This window comes from Orycteropus afer, unplaced genomic scaffold (genome assembly GCF_000298275.1).
Source record: "Orycteropus afer afer isolate SDZICR_OR568_19922 unplaced genomic scaffold, OryAfe1.0 scaffold00114, whole genome shotgun sequence".
Lineage (NCBI taxonomy): Eukaryota > Metazoa > Chordata > Mammalia > Tubulidentata > Orycteropodidae > Orycteropus > Orycteropus afer.
In genome coordinates, this window is record NW_006921701.1 from 8,574,568 (window position 1) to 8,588,089 (window position 13,522).

At 40.4% G+C, this 13,522-nt stretch overlaps 1 protein-coding gene across 1 annotated transcript in view; it reads left to right on the top strand.

Moving 5' to 3' along the window:
- The window catches only part of PDIA5 (protein disulfide isomerase family A member 5), a 106,531-nt gene that overhangs the window by 12,800 nt on the left and 80,209 nt on the right, over positions 1-13,522 (top strand). The window contains exons 3-5 of the mRNA XM_007943913.2: positions 523-606; positions 827-872; positions 6,810-6,902. Of these exons, the coding sequence (XP_007942104.2) occupies positions 554-606; positions 827-872; positions 6,810-6,902 (192 nt within the window). The 5' untranslated portion in view covers positions 523-553. The remainder of the gene's footprint in view (positions 1-522; positions 607-826; positions 873-6,809; positions 6,903-13,522) is intronic.

The following is a 13,522-nucleotide window of genomic DNA, read 5'->3' on the forward strand; positions in this document are numbered from 1 at the left end:
ACTGCACCATCAGAGCTCCTTTGCATGCATTAGAGCTTTAGAAACAACAGACTTGTGTGGGCCCTATCCCCACAGAGATTCTGAAGTAATGATCCGGGAGGGCTAGGAAATCAATATTTCATATATATATATATATATATATATATAAACTTTCCCAGGTGATTCTGATGAGCAGCCAGGGTTGGGAAGTAGTGCTAGTCTACACTCTGGGTTCATTTTTTCTTATTAGAAGGGGCTGCCGACCCACTAAGCTTCTGGGGCACTTCCTTTGTCCTGGTCTGCCTTTGTGCTCCTTATATGTAGTGGTGCGTCTTCTCTTGTCTGCCTGTCCCTGTCTTTTGTGATCAGCCCATATCCTGTTGGTTAGTCTTCCTCCAGATCTCTGAGAGCCCATTTATTAAGGTCCTCACTTGTTAGTGAGAATACCTGGTTTATTTCTTAGGCCCCAGGCAGATTTTGCTCTGTCAACACCTTTGTGGGGACTTCAGGTAACAAATGCTTCCTGACATTTCTGTCTTTCAGTGATGCAGAGAGTAGAAAATTGTGCAAGAAGATGAAAGTTGACCTGAGCCCAAAGGACCAAAAGGTCGAATTACTCCATTACCAGTAAGTGCACGTGTGTACTTCCAATTTCCAAGTAAGTGCTGAAAGCTTCCATTTGGTATTCTCAGCAAACAGCGATTTTTAGTTAGATTAATTTTATTTCAGAATCTGTTTTTTCTCTTCTGTTCGATAGCTCAATCTTATTAAGATGCTGCAGGAAACTAAAAGTATGTATCTTCACAATCATTCTTAAAGCTAACACCTTTCTCTCCTCATTTGACAGGGATGGTGCATTTCATACGGAATATAACCGAGCTGTGACATTTAAGGTAAATTTGCTTCCCTTGTTCTCAGAAGAGGTGGAGTATGAATGGATGCTAGAAGTTTGGCAGGTTCTCTCTGAGAGAAGGGAAGGGCACATTGCACTAATAGCTCTTCCAAATGACCTGAAGGGATGCTTATCTCTTGAGCATATGTCAGCAAAGTATCTGGAAAAAATTTAACTCTTAATCGAACATGGATGACCAACTTTGTAGAATAAGTTTGTGAATTTATCAGTCGTTGTCCAATGTGACAAGGGACGTCAACATATCTCCCTTTCAAAGGCCTGGTTCTCTCCTTTTGCTCTGCCTTCAAGGTCCTTCCCCTATCTCTATGTAGTGTCCGCAATGGCTGCCCACAGGCCTGGAGGGGCCTTTATGCTTTCAGGTTAGTACAGGGTACAGGACATGGGCAGGCTGGCACTTTTGGGCTGATGCAGCTTATTCTATATGGATGCAGAGGTCTCTAAGATGTTCCCTACTACACATCCAGTGCAGGAGTAGATGGGAAAGCATAAATGAACAATGCACACAGAGCTCTGTAACTGCAGGTGCTTCCCGGTTGTCAGAAAGCAGCTGCCCCAGCCCCATGTTCTGCTGCTGCCTTTCGACTCTCCTCCTCCAGCATCTGCATTCTCCTTCTGGTCACAGCAGCACTCCTCTGCCTTGGCTGGGCCATCATATTTCGTCTGGTCCCAACTTGTGCTGAACTTATTTTCCCTAACTCTAGCTGCTTTGACGTGGTTGGACCCTGTGTTCCTGGTTCTTTGTCCCTCTCTTTCCATCTGCTTCTCCTTCCATTCTTTTCAGTCTGTGCAGCTGTCAGTGTCCTTGTCCTTCTGTCTGCCTGTCTCCCTCTGCCTCTCTCTCCTCTACCTCCCAGGTCATTTCCTGCTTATCCATTAACACTCGTTCTTTTTTAAGTGGCTACAGCCTTACATTGAGACAGCCTGATTACTCATCATCTCTACACCCACTTAAACACATAGACAAAATTAAACAAACTAGAGTTGGTCATTCTTTTTCATTCTGTGTTAAGATCTCCCCTGAACACCTTGGAGAGGACGTGTGCTCCTCAGGAACAAGATTTAGTTGGGTGGAATGGGGGAAGTGCTTATGCAGTGATGGAAATAGGGGCCTGGTTTCCTTTGTTGCTGCTGCTGTGTTTTTAGAAGCTGGGCTCCATTTATATTGAGCCAGGTGCTCTGAAGACTCTGTCCTGGGATCCTGGAGCAATTGTTCGAAGCTGTTGCATGAAAGTAGCAAGGAGGCTCATCTCTTCCCCAGTGGTCTGAGCTCTCCACTGAGCGCATGGGTGGAGGCCGAGCCTGGCCTTTGTACCACTCCTTCCAAAGACCAGGTGTTTGGGGTCTGCTTGCCTTCATCCTTCCTGTGATTTCTGCATCAGCAAGCTGGAGAAGTGGGACGGACACTGTACAGCATCAAGGTTTTCCATTTCAGTGGGTGAGAGCTCATGGCAGAGAGAGGGCATCCTTAGCCCCAGGGTCCCCAAAGTCCTCAGGGCCACCAGGGACTGGGCAGAGTCCCTGGAGCTCTCCAGGTGAGGGGAAACTGTCTTTTCAGCTGGAGGCTGAAAGGTGGGGGCTTCTGTCTTTTCAGCTGGAGCAGCTGAGGTCAAAGCCTCCTTGGCCACTGATTTGTTTTCCTTTCAGGGTTTCCCCTGGGGCCCTGTCTCCAGAGAGATGGAGGAGCCCCTGGTAGGCTGGGCACATGCTCTGGCTGTTGCTGCTGTATCCTGCAGGGTTGGGCAGGGCCTGGTCATAAGGGCTGTGCCATGGCCTCTGAAGAGGCCAGACAGATGATGGCTTCTTATCTCTCCCCAGTCCCCATAATGTTTCCAAAGAGCTAGACTAGAAAGAGGAGAAGTTCCTGTGTTAGCAACCTTTTGCTTTGTCAGAAATCTGTTCACCAAAATCTTTATGTAAAGCGGTGAGCACTGGAGGTGCACAGAAGCTTAAATTCAAATGACCCTCAGATGACCTTCTCTTGAGGCCCTGTAAGCTGTATGTGTGGCAGCCCAGCCATGAAGACAGCCCCCTTCCCCACCAAAGACCAGGGTACAGGTGTCAGGCCAGGATTTCCTAGCACCCAGAGCAGCTGGAATAGGACAGTGGGGGGTGGGTTCCCAGATGCTGCTCTCTTAGAGAAAATGTTGTCAGTTTGACTGACTTGATGAGAGCCTGTGGGCTGATTACAACTTTAGCTGAACAAGATAAATCCCATATGAAAAGCAAAAGGTTACTAGCATGAATATTTCAATTTTTAAATTAAAAGAGGCCATTTCTTCTCCTATATCCATCCATGTATGTCTTTTTTTCTTTTTTCTTGTCACTGAGGCAGGCTACAGTACAGCATGTGGTAGGTGTGGGGGCATGAGCCCCTCCAGAGCAGTGTCAACCTGTTTTGAGTTCCTTAACTCACTGACAGTCTGTGGCACACTGGATCCTCTTCCTAGAAAGAGTGCGTGTGCCTAAATTAAAGTTAGTGTTTTCATGCATGTGTGGGGTTTCACAGAACCAGAATTCTCTCATGAACCCTAGATTGAGGACTCCCTGCATCAGGTATTTCTGGGATGGCAGATGAGTAGGCACCTGCAAGCATCTCTTTCACATGACCCGGATCTCCCTCCCTGAACACACATAGAAACACCCAGCTTCACCGTCTGTCACTGGAGCCTGACCAAAGTCATGCAGCTGTGGGTGAATGTGGCCTTAGGGAAGGTGCTTTTAGCTCTATTTTGACTTATTTTGCATTGGTAAAAGCTTGACAAGGGACTGAGTGAAGGAGGTCTACCTTTTCCCTTGGCAGACACAGGCATTTGTCTCATGCCAGGAGGTGTTTCACAGCCCAATTTTGACAGACAGGACATTACCTGAATGAAAACCATTCTCCCACAGTAGCTCTTTCCAAATGAGAGGTTCCAGAACAAGAGCTCTCTCAGGTCCATTCTGTGTGTGACCAGCAGATGGGCTGTATGAACATCCTTTCTAAAATGATCACCTCAGACCTCCCTCCAGTACATGCGGAAACACACTCAGCTTCATCATCTGCCCTGGGAGCATGACCAAAGTTGAGAGAAGTACACAGTAATAAGATCTTGCTTGATCTAATTGGTGACACAGAGAGCACCATGTTGTCATGTGGGTCAGCATTCTCTCCTGGGGTGATGGAGGCTTGGCTGGTTTTTAGTTCTTGTTCTGATTCCTGATTCTCACAGACTTTGACACCATTTCAAGAGTGACTTTCTGAGAGGAAAGAGAATGCCAGTTTGCCCTGGACCCATGAAGTGCCTTGGGAGGAGGGGGAGAGTATGCCCTCTTCCGTACCCCATTTGGATCTTCTGCCAGGGAGTGGAAGTTTGAATCAATTGTCTACCAGAATCGGTATCAGTCAGAACCATATATATATTTATATCACCATGAGTCAGAATCAACTCAATGGCAACGAGTTTGGTTTGTTATTTATTGTGTCATATTTATATATGTAAATACATATCGTATATGTAAATATATGTGGTGCATACAGTATAGAGAATGGGAGATTTATTTTAAGGAATTGGTTCACACAATTGAGTGGTAAGAAAGTCCAAAATCTGTAAGGCAGCTCAACAGACTGGAAATACAAGCAGGATTTCTGTGTTAAAATCTTGAGGCAGAACCCCTTCTCTAGGAAAATTCCAGTGTTTGCTGTTTAGGCCTTTAACTGATTAGCTGAGGCCCACCCACATGATGGAGGGTTACCTGCTTAAATGATTTTAGGTGTTAATCACATCTACAAAATACCCTCAGTCATGGACACTCCGGGGGTGGGTGAGCAGGTCTTACATGATAAATTCACTCTAACATTCCAGACCCTAAGCCTTTGTTACCTTCCTCTATAGTACCGGTAGTCCCTGACTTATGACGGAGTTCTGTGCCAGCGACTCCCTTGTAAAGTTGATTCTGATATGAGTCGAATGCCTCATCTTTTTTTTAGTTTGCATTACTATTGCCTTTTAACAGCAATATCTTTATAAATCCAATCTTTCTTTGTTTTTAGGGGATGGAAACATTATACATAGCTTACAGATATATTTTAATACATACCAAAAAAAAACACTTCACTGCTACTGAGTTGATTCCAACTCATAGAGACCCCTTTGCATTTCTGAGGCAGTAAATCTTTACAGAACTAGATTGCCCACTCTTCCTTCCGCAGGTGGCTGGTAGGTTTGAACTGTCAACCTTCTGGTTAGTAGATGCCTTAGGCACTATGCCAATATATATACATAAAAAATACACAAATCATGAAAATTTACTTCAATAGTAAAGAGTTGGATGACATTGCCATTTTGTCAGTTGTAGTAATAATTCTACTTGTGGAAGGTTCTGGATTATCCCTAGGAATGAAGGTGGCATTTCTAGTCAGAAAATTAGTGAGAGTTGCCTGTATGGGCCTTTTTTTATATTTCTATATATTTTGAAATATATAACATCTCACTGCTTCTGGAATCTGCCAGTTGACTTTAGCAAAGTGATCAGCATTTTGGTCCATGTTTTCAAGCAACTGAAGCCCTGATTGCGTTTAGAAAAATTCCAGCTAATGCTTTCACTGTAAAATTTTTTTTAACGATTTCTCTCCTTCCTCTTTCTCCTTATTTCTTCTTTAGCTTTTTTTCCTCTTCAAAATCCGTAAGTCCTCACCTGCCAGTTCCCCCTCTTCATGATCAGTGAGCTGTTCCACATTGACAATATGAAGCTCTACATTCAGCGTTCTTGCCATATGGATAATTTTTCCACCAATCTCACTCATCATATTAACCTGATCAAATGTTTAGAACTATCTGTCTGTTATGACTGCCAACACTGATACCAACTTCTTTGTAGACCAGGCCATGGCCTGCTCTATGGCTGTGTTTTGAACAGTAAATCATAAAATTCAACATCTGCAGTGAACACCTGAGGAAAACATCGGCACAGTATGTGCTGCAATGTTGCATGTAGTACATATTACTAACAATAAGATGGGCAAAAAGAAAATGGGATGGTCATAAGTGTGGTTCGTCATAACTCGAATACGTTGTAAGTCAGGGACTACCTGTATACCAAGGCAGTTCTGGTATTTCAACATCATTTGGCCCATATTTCAGCCAGCCAGTCAACCAAATGGAGCCCTTTCTAGCCCCTAGAGCTATAATATTGAATGGAGAATCTCTGCTTGAGTCTAGTTAAGCCTTAAATCTTTAAGGCTGGTATCCTTAAAGTCTTTGTCAGTTCTTTATCCAGAGAACTCTTGGAGGAAAGCCTTCAAGAAAGATCTATAGCAACAAGCAGGCACTATAGATGTTCACCCTGCCCTGGGGGCTTCCAGGCCTGAGCCTGAGCTCCACACACAGGCAGAGGAGAATCAGAATTTAATGCACTTTAAAAAAACTTACGTCATGAAATAATGCAAAGGGTACATGTAGATATGATTATGGGATTGACAGAGTTTTAGTGGCTGTGTGAATGTGAAAGTTTCTAATTTGGACAAGACTGATTAAGTAGAAGCAGAGGTGTGTCTCTGGTTTGAATAAGCCAACTAATTGTCTCAAATATCCACTTTTTTGTCCATGAAGAGGCATATTAGTTATGAATCAGCTGGCCAAATGCATAAAGTGTCATGTGGTTGAAAAATTCTGGCTAGGTGGTCAGGGTGCCTTTTTAGGACACTACTTTGTTACATAGGGTCTCTATGACTTGAAAATTGACTCCATGGCATCTGACGACAACAACAGTGATATCAGTGAGCAACGGAAACAGTTCCCATGCCCCAGCGTATGCCACTTGCTGCCCCTTACTGAGCACTTAGTGGAGCTGGGCCAGGGCACTTGAGTCTCCAGGCAGGGGATTCTCCTTCTTCCCTCTTTTCCTAGCTAAAATGTGTCTTCTCTCTTCTTTTCCCTAGTCCATGGTGGCCTTTCTGAAGGACCCAAAAGGGCCCCCACTGTGGGAGGAAGATCCTGGAGCCAAGGATGTTGTCCACATTGACAATGAGAAGGTAATGTACTCCCCAGACACACTGGATTCTGATTGATGCTGGGAGCTTCCCTTGTACCAGGGCCTCCCAAGGAAAGGAGCCCAAGGAACTAAGAAACAGAAGTGTTCTAGGACTTTCCTCCAATACCCTAATGTTTCATTCCTCTTCCCTTTTGCCCAGGCTCCAGGACATAGCTAACGGGGTCACAGGCTGACTGAGGAAGTTTCTCCTTTTTTCACCTCCACCTCCTCATTATAATGTATTTTGACATATTTAGGTTTTCTTTACAAGAATATAGGTTTAAACATCATTCTTTTTATGTAACCCAGATATTGTTGAAATTGGCTTTGCGGTTGTATGTATGTATGTATGTTTAAATGACACAATAATTTGAGAAGTTTGGATTGCTAAAGACTTGGATCAAGCCTCTACAACTCTGAGTCATTGCATAACTTTAAACAAATTATTTTGCATGTTAAGCTTCAATTTCCAGATTTGGTGGGAGATGGAGGGGTAGTTCTGGTTTATAGTCTTCATAAATTCTTCCTATTTTTAACAAAAGACCTGAGCCAACCTCCTTCCACATCCTGCCTCCACCTGGCATGTTTGTGGATCTTGATCCACATGTACCTGTGTCTGTGTTGAACTTATGCATGTACCTTGTTTCCTTAGTTGTACTTTCACATCAGGGGTGAGAGGACCTCCTCTAACATTTCACTGGTCTGTGAGGCAAGAGGCACATTTCTGTGAAAGAAAAAGGGATCCCCATTCTTACCTGATGAAACAAAACATACCTTTTATCTTTGTCTACTTCCTTTACCTTTTTATTTAAACTTTTTTTTCTCTCTCTTTTTTTATTTTTTTAATATTTTATAAGGAGCTTGGGTAGCATAGTGCCTAAGGCACTTGACTGCTAACCAGAAATCTGATGGTTCAAACCCACCAGCCACTCCTTGGAAGGAAGGTTGGGCGATCTACTTTCATAGTGATACTGCCTCAGAAACACAAGGAGGGGTCGCTATGAGTCGGGCCCAACTCGACGGCACATAACAACAACAACAATGGCTAATGATCATGAGCATTTCTTCATGTGTTTGTTGGCCACCTGAATATCTTCTTTGGTGAAGTGTCTGTTCATATTTCCTGCCCATTTTTTAATTGGATTTATTTTCTTTTTGTTATTGAGGTGTTGGAGTTTTCTATAAATTTTAGAGATGAGTCCCTTGTTAGGTATGTCGTTGCCAAACATTTTTTCCCAGTCTGTAGGTTCTCTTTTATTCTTTTGGAGCTGTCTTTTGATGCACATAAGAATATAATTTAGAAGGTTCCAGTCATCTAGTTTATCTTCTGCTATTTGTGTATTTTTTATTAAGTTTAATAGTTTACTTATTTAATAAATTAGGGCCCCTAAGTTTCCACCTATTTTTTTCTTTGTTGATCTTCATAGTTTTAGGCTTTATATTTCAGTCGTTGATCCATCTTAAATTAGTTTTTGTATATGGTGTGAGGTATGGATCTTGTTTGATTTTTCTACAAATGGATATCCAGTTTGGCTATCACCATTTGTTAAAGAGACTGTCTTTTCCCCATTTAATGGGTTTCAGCCCTTTGTCAAAGATCAACTGTCCATAGGTGGATGGATCTATTTCTGGATTCTCAGTTCTGTTCCATTGGTCTATGTGACTGTTGTTGCTGTTTCGACTACTGTGGCTGTATAGTAGATCTTGAGATTGGGAAGTATGAGACTTCCTACTTTGTTCTTCTTCTTCCATAGTGCTTTGCTTATCCAAGGTCTCTTTCCTTTCCATGTAAAATTAGTGATTGATTTTTCTGTCTCCTTAAAGAATGTTGATGGTATCTGGAATGGGATTGCAATATAGCTATAGCTTACTTTGGGTAGTACTGACATTTTCACAGTGCTCAGTCTTATTATCCATGAGCATAATATGTTCTTGCATTCATGTAGGTCTTTTTGGTGGTGCAGTGGTTAAAACATTTGGCTGCTGATCAGGAAGCTGGTGGTTCAAATCCACCAGCTGCTCTGCAGAAGAAAGATGAACCAGTCTGCTTCCATAAAGATTTGCAGCCTTTGAAACCATATGGGCCAGGCCTGTTCAGTCATATAGGGTCTCTATGAGTTGGAATTGACTCGATGGCAGTGAATTTCTTTGGTTTGGTTTAGTTTATTGTACTAGTGCTTTGTAGTGTTCTTTCTAAAGGTCTTTTGTGTCTTTGGGTATATTTATTTCTAAGTATTTTTATTTTGGGGAGCTCTGGTAGCGTAGTGCCTAAGGCACTGGACTGCTAATCAGAGGGCTGGCGGTTCAAACCCACCAGTAACTCCTCTGAAGGAAGATGGGGCAATCTACTTTCATAGTGATACTGCCTCAGAAACCCAAGGAGGGGTCGCTATGAGTTGGGTCCGACTCAACGGCACATAACAACAACAACAACAACAACAACAACATTGTAAATAGTATTGTCTTCTTTATTTCCTTTCTAGAGTTCTCTTTGTTGATGTAGAGGAATCCAACTGAGTTTTGTATGTTAATCTTGTACTCTGTCATTTTGTTGAATCTTTCAGTTAGTTCTGGAATTTTCTTGCTGAGTCTCTGGGATTTTCTATGTACAGAATCATATCATCTGCAGATAGAGATAGTTTTACTTCTTTCTTAACAGTTTGGATGCCTTTTATTTCCCTTTCTTGCTTCTTATTGCCCTGGCTAGGACTTCCAGTACAATGTAAAATAAGAGTGGTAATAGAGTACATTCTTGTCTGGTTCCCATTCACAAAGAGAATGCTTTCAGTCTCCTTCCATTGAGAATTATGTTGGCTCTTGGTTTTGCATATATACCTTTATTATGTTGAATTTTCTTTCTATTCCTATTTTGCTGAGAGTTATTATGAACAGGTGTTAGATTTTATCAAATGCCTTTGCAGCATTGATTGATAACGATCATATGGTTCTTTTCCTTTGTTTTATTTATGTAGTGGATTATGTTGACTTTTTCTAATATCAAACCATCTTTGCACACCTAGTATGACTCCTACTTGGTGTTTTATTATTTTTTTGATATAGTGTTGGATTCTGTTGGCTAGGATTTTGTTGAAGATTTTTGCATCTATATTTACGAGGAATATTGGTTGGTAATTTTGTTTTTTAATGGTGTCTTTGCTTTTGATTCAGGGTTATGCTTGTGTCATCAAATGAACTTGGGAATATTCCATCTTTTCTGTGTTCTGGAATAATTTGAGTTGAATTGATGTCAGCTGTTCTTTGAATGTTTGGTAGAATTCTCCAGTGAAGTTGTCTGGGCCAAGAAATTTTTTTGTTGGGAGGTTTTTTATGACCCATTCAACTTATTCTTTTGTTATGGACCTGTTCAAATTTTCTACCTCAGTCTGTTTTAGTTTAGGTAGGTCATGTGTTTCTAGAAAGTTGTCCATTTCTTCTAGGTTTTCAAATTTGTTGGAGTACACTGTTCAAAGTACACTGTTATTACCCTGTGGTGATGCCATCCATTTCATTTCTTACTCATGTTATTTGAACCTTCTTTTTCTTTTAAATTAGGCAATGCTTTGTCAATTATGTTAATCTTTTCAAAGAACTAACGTCTAGTCTTGTTGATGCTTTTTATTTTTCTGTTTCATTTATTTTTGCTCTAATCTTTATTACTTTCTTTTTTCTGAAGACTGTAGGATGTTTTTGTTGCTCTTTTGTAATTGTTGGAGTTGTTGGGTTAAAGTATTTATTTGGGTTCTTTCTTCTCTTTTGATGTGTGCATTCATTGCTATAAATTGACCTCTGAGTGTTGCTTTTGCTCTGTCTCAAAGGTTTTGTTATGTTGTGCTTTCATACTTGTTTGTTTCTAGAAAATTTTTTGTTTTACGTTTATTTTTTCTGTTACCCAGTAGTTTTAATGCAGGGTATTACTCAATTTCCATGTTTTTGATTTCCTTTTTCTCCCTGATCTTGCTATTACTGATTTCTAATCTTATAGTACTGTGATCCAAGAAGATGCTTTGTAGTATTTTGATGTTTTTAAATTTACTGAGGCTTGCTTTGTGGCCTAACATATGGTCTATTCTGAGAATGATCCATGTGTACTGGGAAAGAATGTGTATTGCATTTTTGTTGTGTGGAGTGTTCTGCATATATCTGTGAGATCAAGTTGGTTGATTATGTTGTTGAGATCGTCTGTATCGTTGTTGAGTTTCTTTCTAGTTATTCTGTCCTTCATCGAAAGTAGTGTGTTGAAGTCTGCTACTACTGTTGTGGAGTTATCTATTTTTTCTTTTCAATTCTGTTGATGTTGGCTTTATTTATTTTGGGACTCTTTCATTGGGTGCATAGATATTAATTATGGGTATGTCTTCTTGCTGGATTGACCCTTTCATCATTATATAATGCTCTTCCTTGTCCTTTATGTTGGTGTTTGCCTTGAAGTCTATTTCATCAGAAATTAATATTGTCACTCCTGCTCATTTTTGGTTGCATTTTACCTTGATATATATTTTTCCATCCATTGATTTTTAGTTTATTTTTATCTCTGTGTCTCAGGTGAGTCTCTGGTAGGCAGCACATTGATAAGTCCTGTTTTCTTATCCATTCTTCCACTCTCTTTCTCTTGACTGGTGCATTTAATCCATTCACATGAGTTTTTGGTGAAAGTTTACCCAGAAAGTTAGGCTCCCATTGACATTTTATGCACAAATTATCTCTTAATGCTTATTGGCACAAAAGAAAATGATGCTGTCTATACTTTGTGGAGGAGGGAACATGTGTGATCATACTGGACCAACCTAATGGGTCTGTGGTGATTGGCATTTGAAGGCTGGATATAATTTCTCCAGGATCATGAGTTAGAAGATAAAGTCTTTTGAGAAAGCATGGTGAGGGCAAGGTAAGAGGGCCATGTGTCAGAAGGATAGTGTTCCTCATGTTGTTCTTCCTGGGTAGATTCTATAATAAGAGATGTTTTTAGCCTCTCTGGAAAGCAATTGCCTGTTCCTCCAAATATTCATGTCATGAAATTCATAAGCTTGTCCTCTAACTGTAGGATGTTTAAACAAAAATACATTTGCACACTGTGGATAATCCTCTTGTTATTACACTTTGTGATATTTCTCTCATGTAGAAGTATAAAGGTATAGCTACTTTTCTGCTTATAGAATCCCTTCATAAAATAACTAAAAGTTCCAAATTCAGGTTTTAGTTGCTGATTCGTATTTGTAAGCTTAGAATCCCATACTTATTGAAGGTAATTAAATGCCTTTAAATGTAACATGTGAATATATGTATATATCTGTTACCATGCAGGGTATGAAAACTTTTCTTCTCAATCCCAGAAAATCATCTTAAAAGTATTTGCATCCTCCACCCCTTGTCAGGGTCTGAGATCTTGGAATTATATTGTAAATAAGTGCCTTGTCCTTCTAGTTAGGTAAACAAAAGTAAATGTTTCCAGAGATTATTATAACATGTTTTAAATTCTCATAAAATATTTGTGATCTGTTTTTTATTTAACTAGAAAATTATAAGGAATACACATTCATTGTTGAAAAATTAGAAAATAAAGCTCAAGCATAAAATGAAAAAATAAGTAACACTTCATACCATTGTCCCATTGGGAGATAATCACTGCTGATTTCTTTTTTTTGGGTACCCTTTCAGGCTTTCAATGTGATACATACATAAATATTTTCACTCACAAAAATATCATTACATTTTATGTGCTGTTTTGTTACTGATTTTTTCCTCTACTTAATATAACCAAACAAAAGCCAAATCCATTGCTGTTGAGTTGATTCTGACTGATAGTGATCCTAAAGTATGGAGTAGAATTGCCTAAGAGGGTTTCTAAGGCTGTAAATCTGTATAGAAGCAGACTGCTGGTGGGTTCAAACCTCTGACCTATTAGCAGCTGAGGACTTTAACCACTGTACCACCAGGGCCCCTTAATGTAACAAGTACATCTTATTGTGACATTAAATATTCTACTACATTGGTTGTAATGATGCTATGATATTCCACTATTTGAGATGTACCATTATTCATTTTATCCAGTGCCTGTTGCTGCCAAAATACTGCACTTTGAAATTCTCTCTTATTGTTCAAAGAAGAAAAAACTCTAATTTTCCTATGAGAAAACTGCGTAGAGGAGCTTATTTTAATCAAAACATACTCTGTCCTGGTGTTTTACTGCAGTCCTCAATGGATTTGCCCTTTCCTATACATCATTGGCTCTCAGTCAAGGAAGTCTGTTGTGTCTTTTAAAATTTATGTTGTTTATATTAACAAATAATTGCCTAATAATGTGACAGATGCTATTCTAAGCTTCCTACAAATACATTTAGCTTGGCATCTCTTCAGGGCAGGGCATGCCTCATCCTTGTGCACAGTGGGCCCTCTCTCAGTCATGTTGATAGTAGTAAGGCTGGAGCCAAGTGGAAGAGTTGGCAGGCATGAGTTAACACCCATGCAATGAGTAGGTCTCTGGAATCTTGTCCCCATCTAGCCAAGTTGGCACATGTGAAAACAGCCACCATCACCACAACCAAAAAAACTCAGTGCCGCTGAGTCGGTTCTGACTCATAGTGACCCTATAGGACAGAGTAGAACTGCCTCATAGGGTTTCCA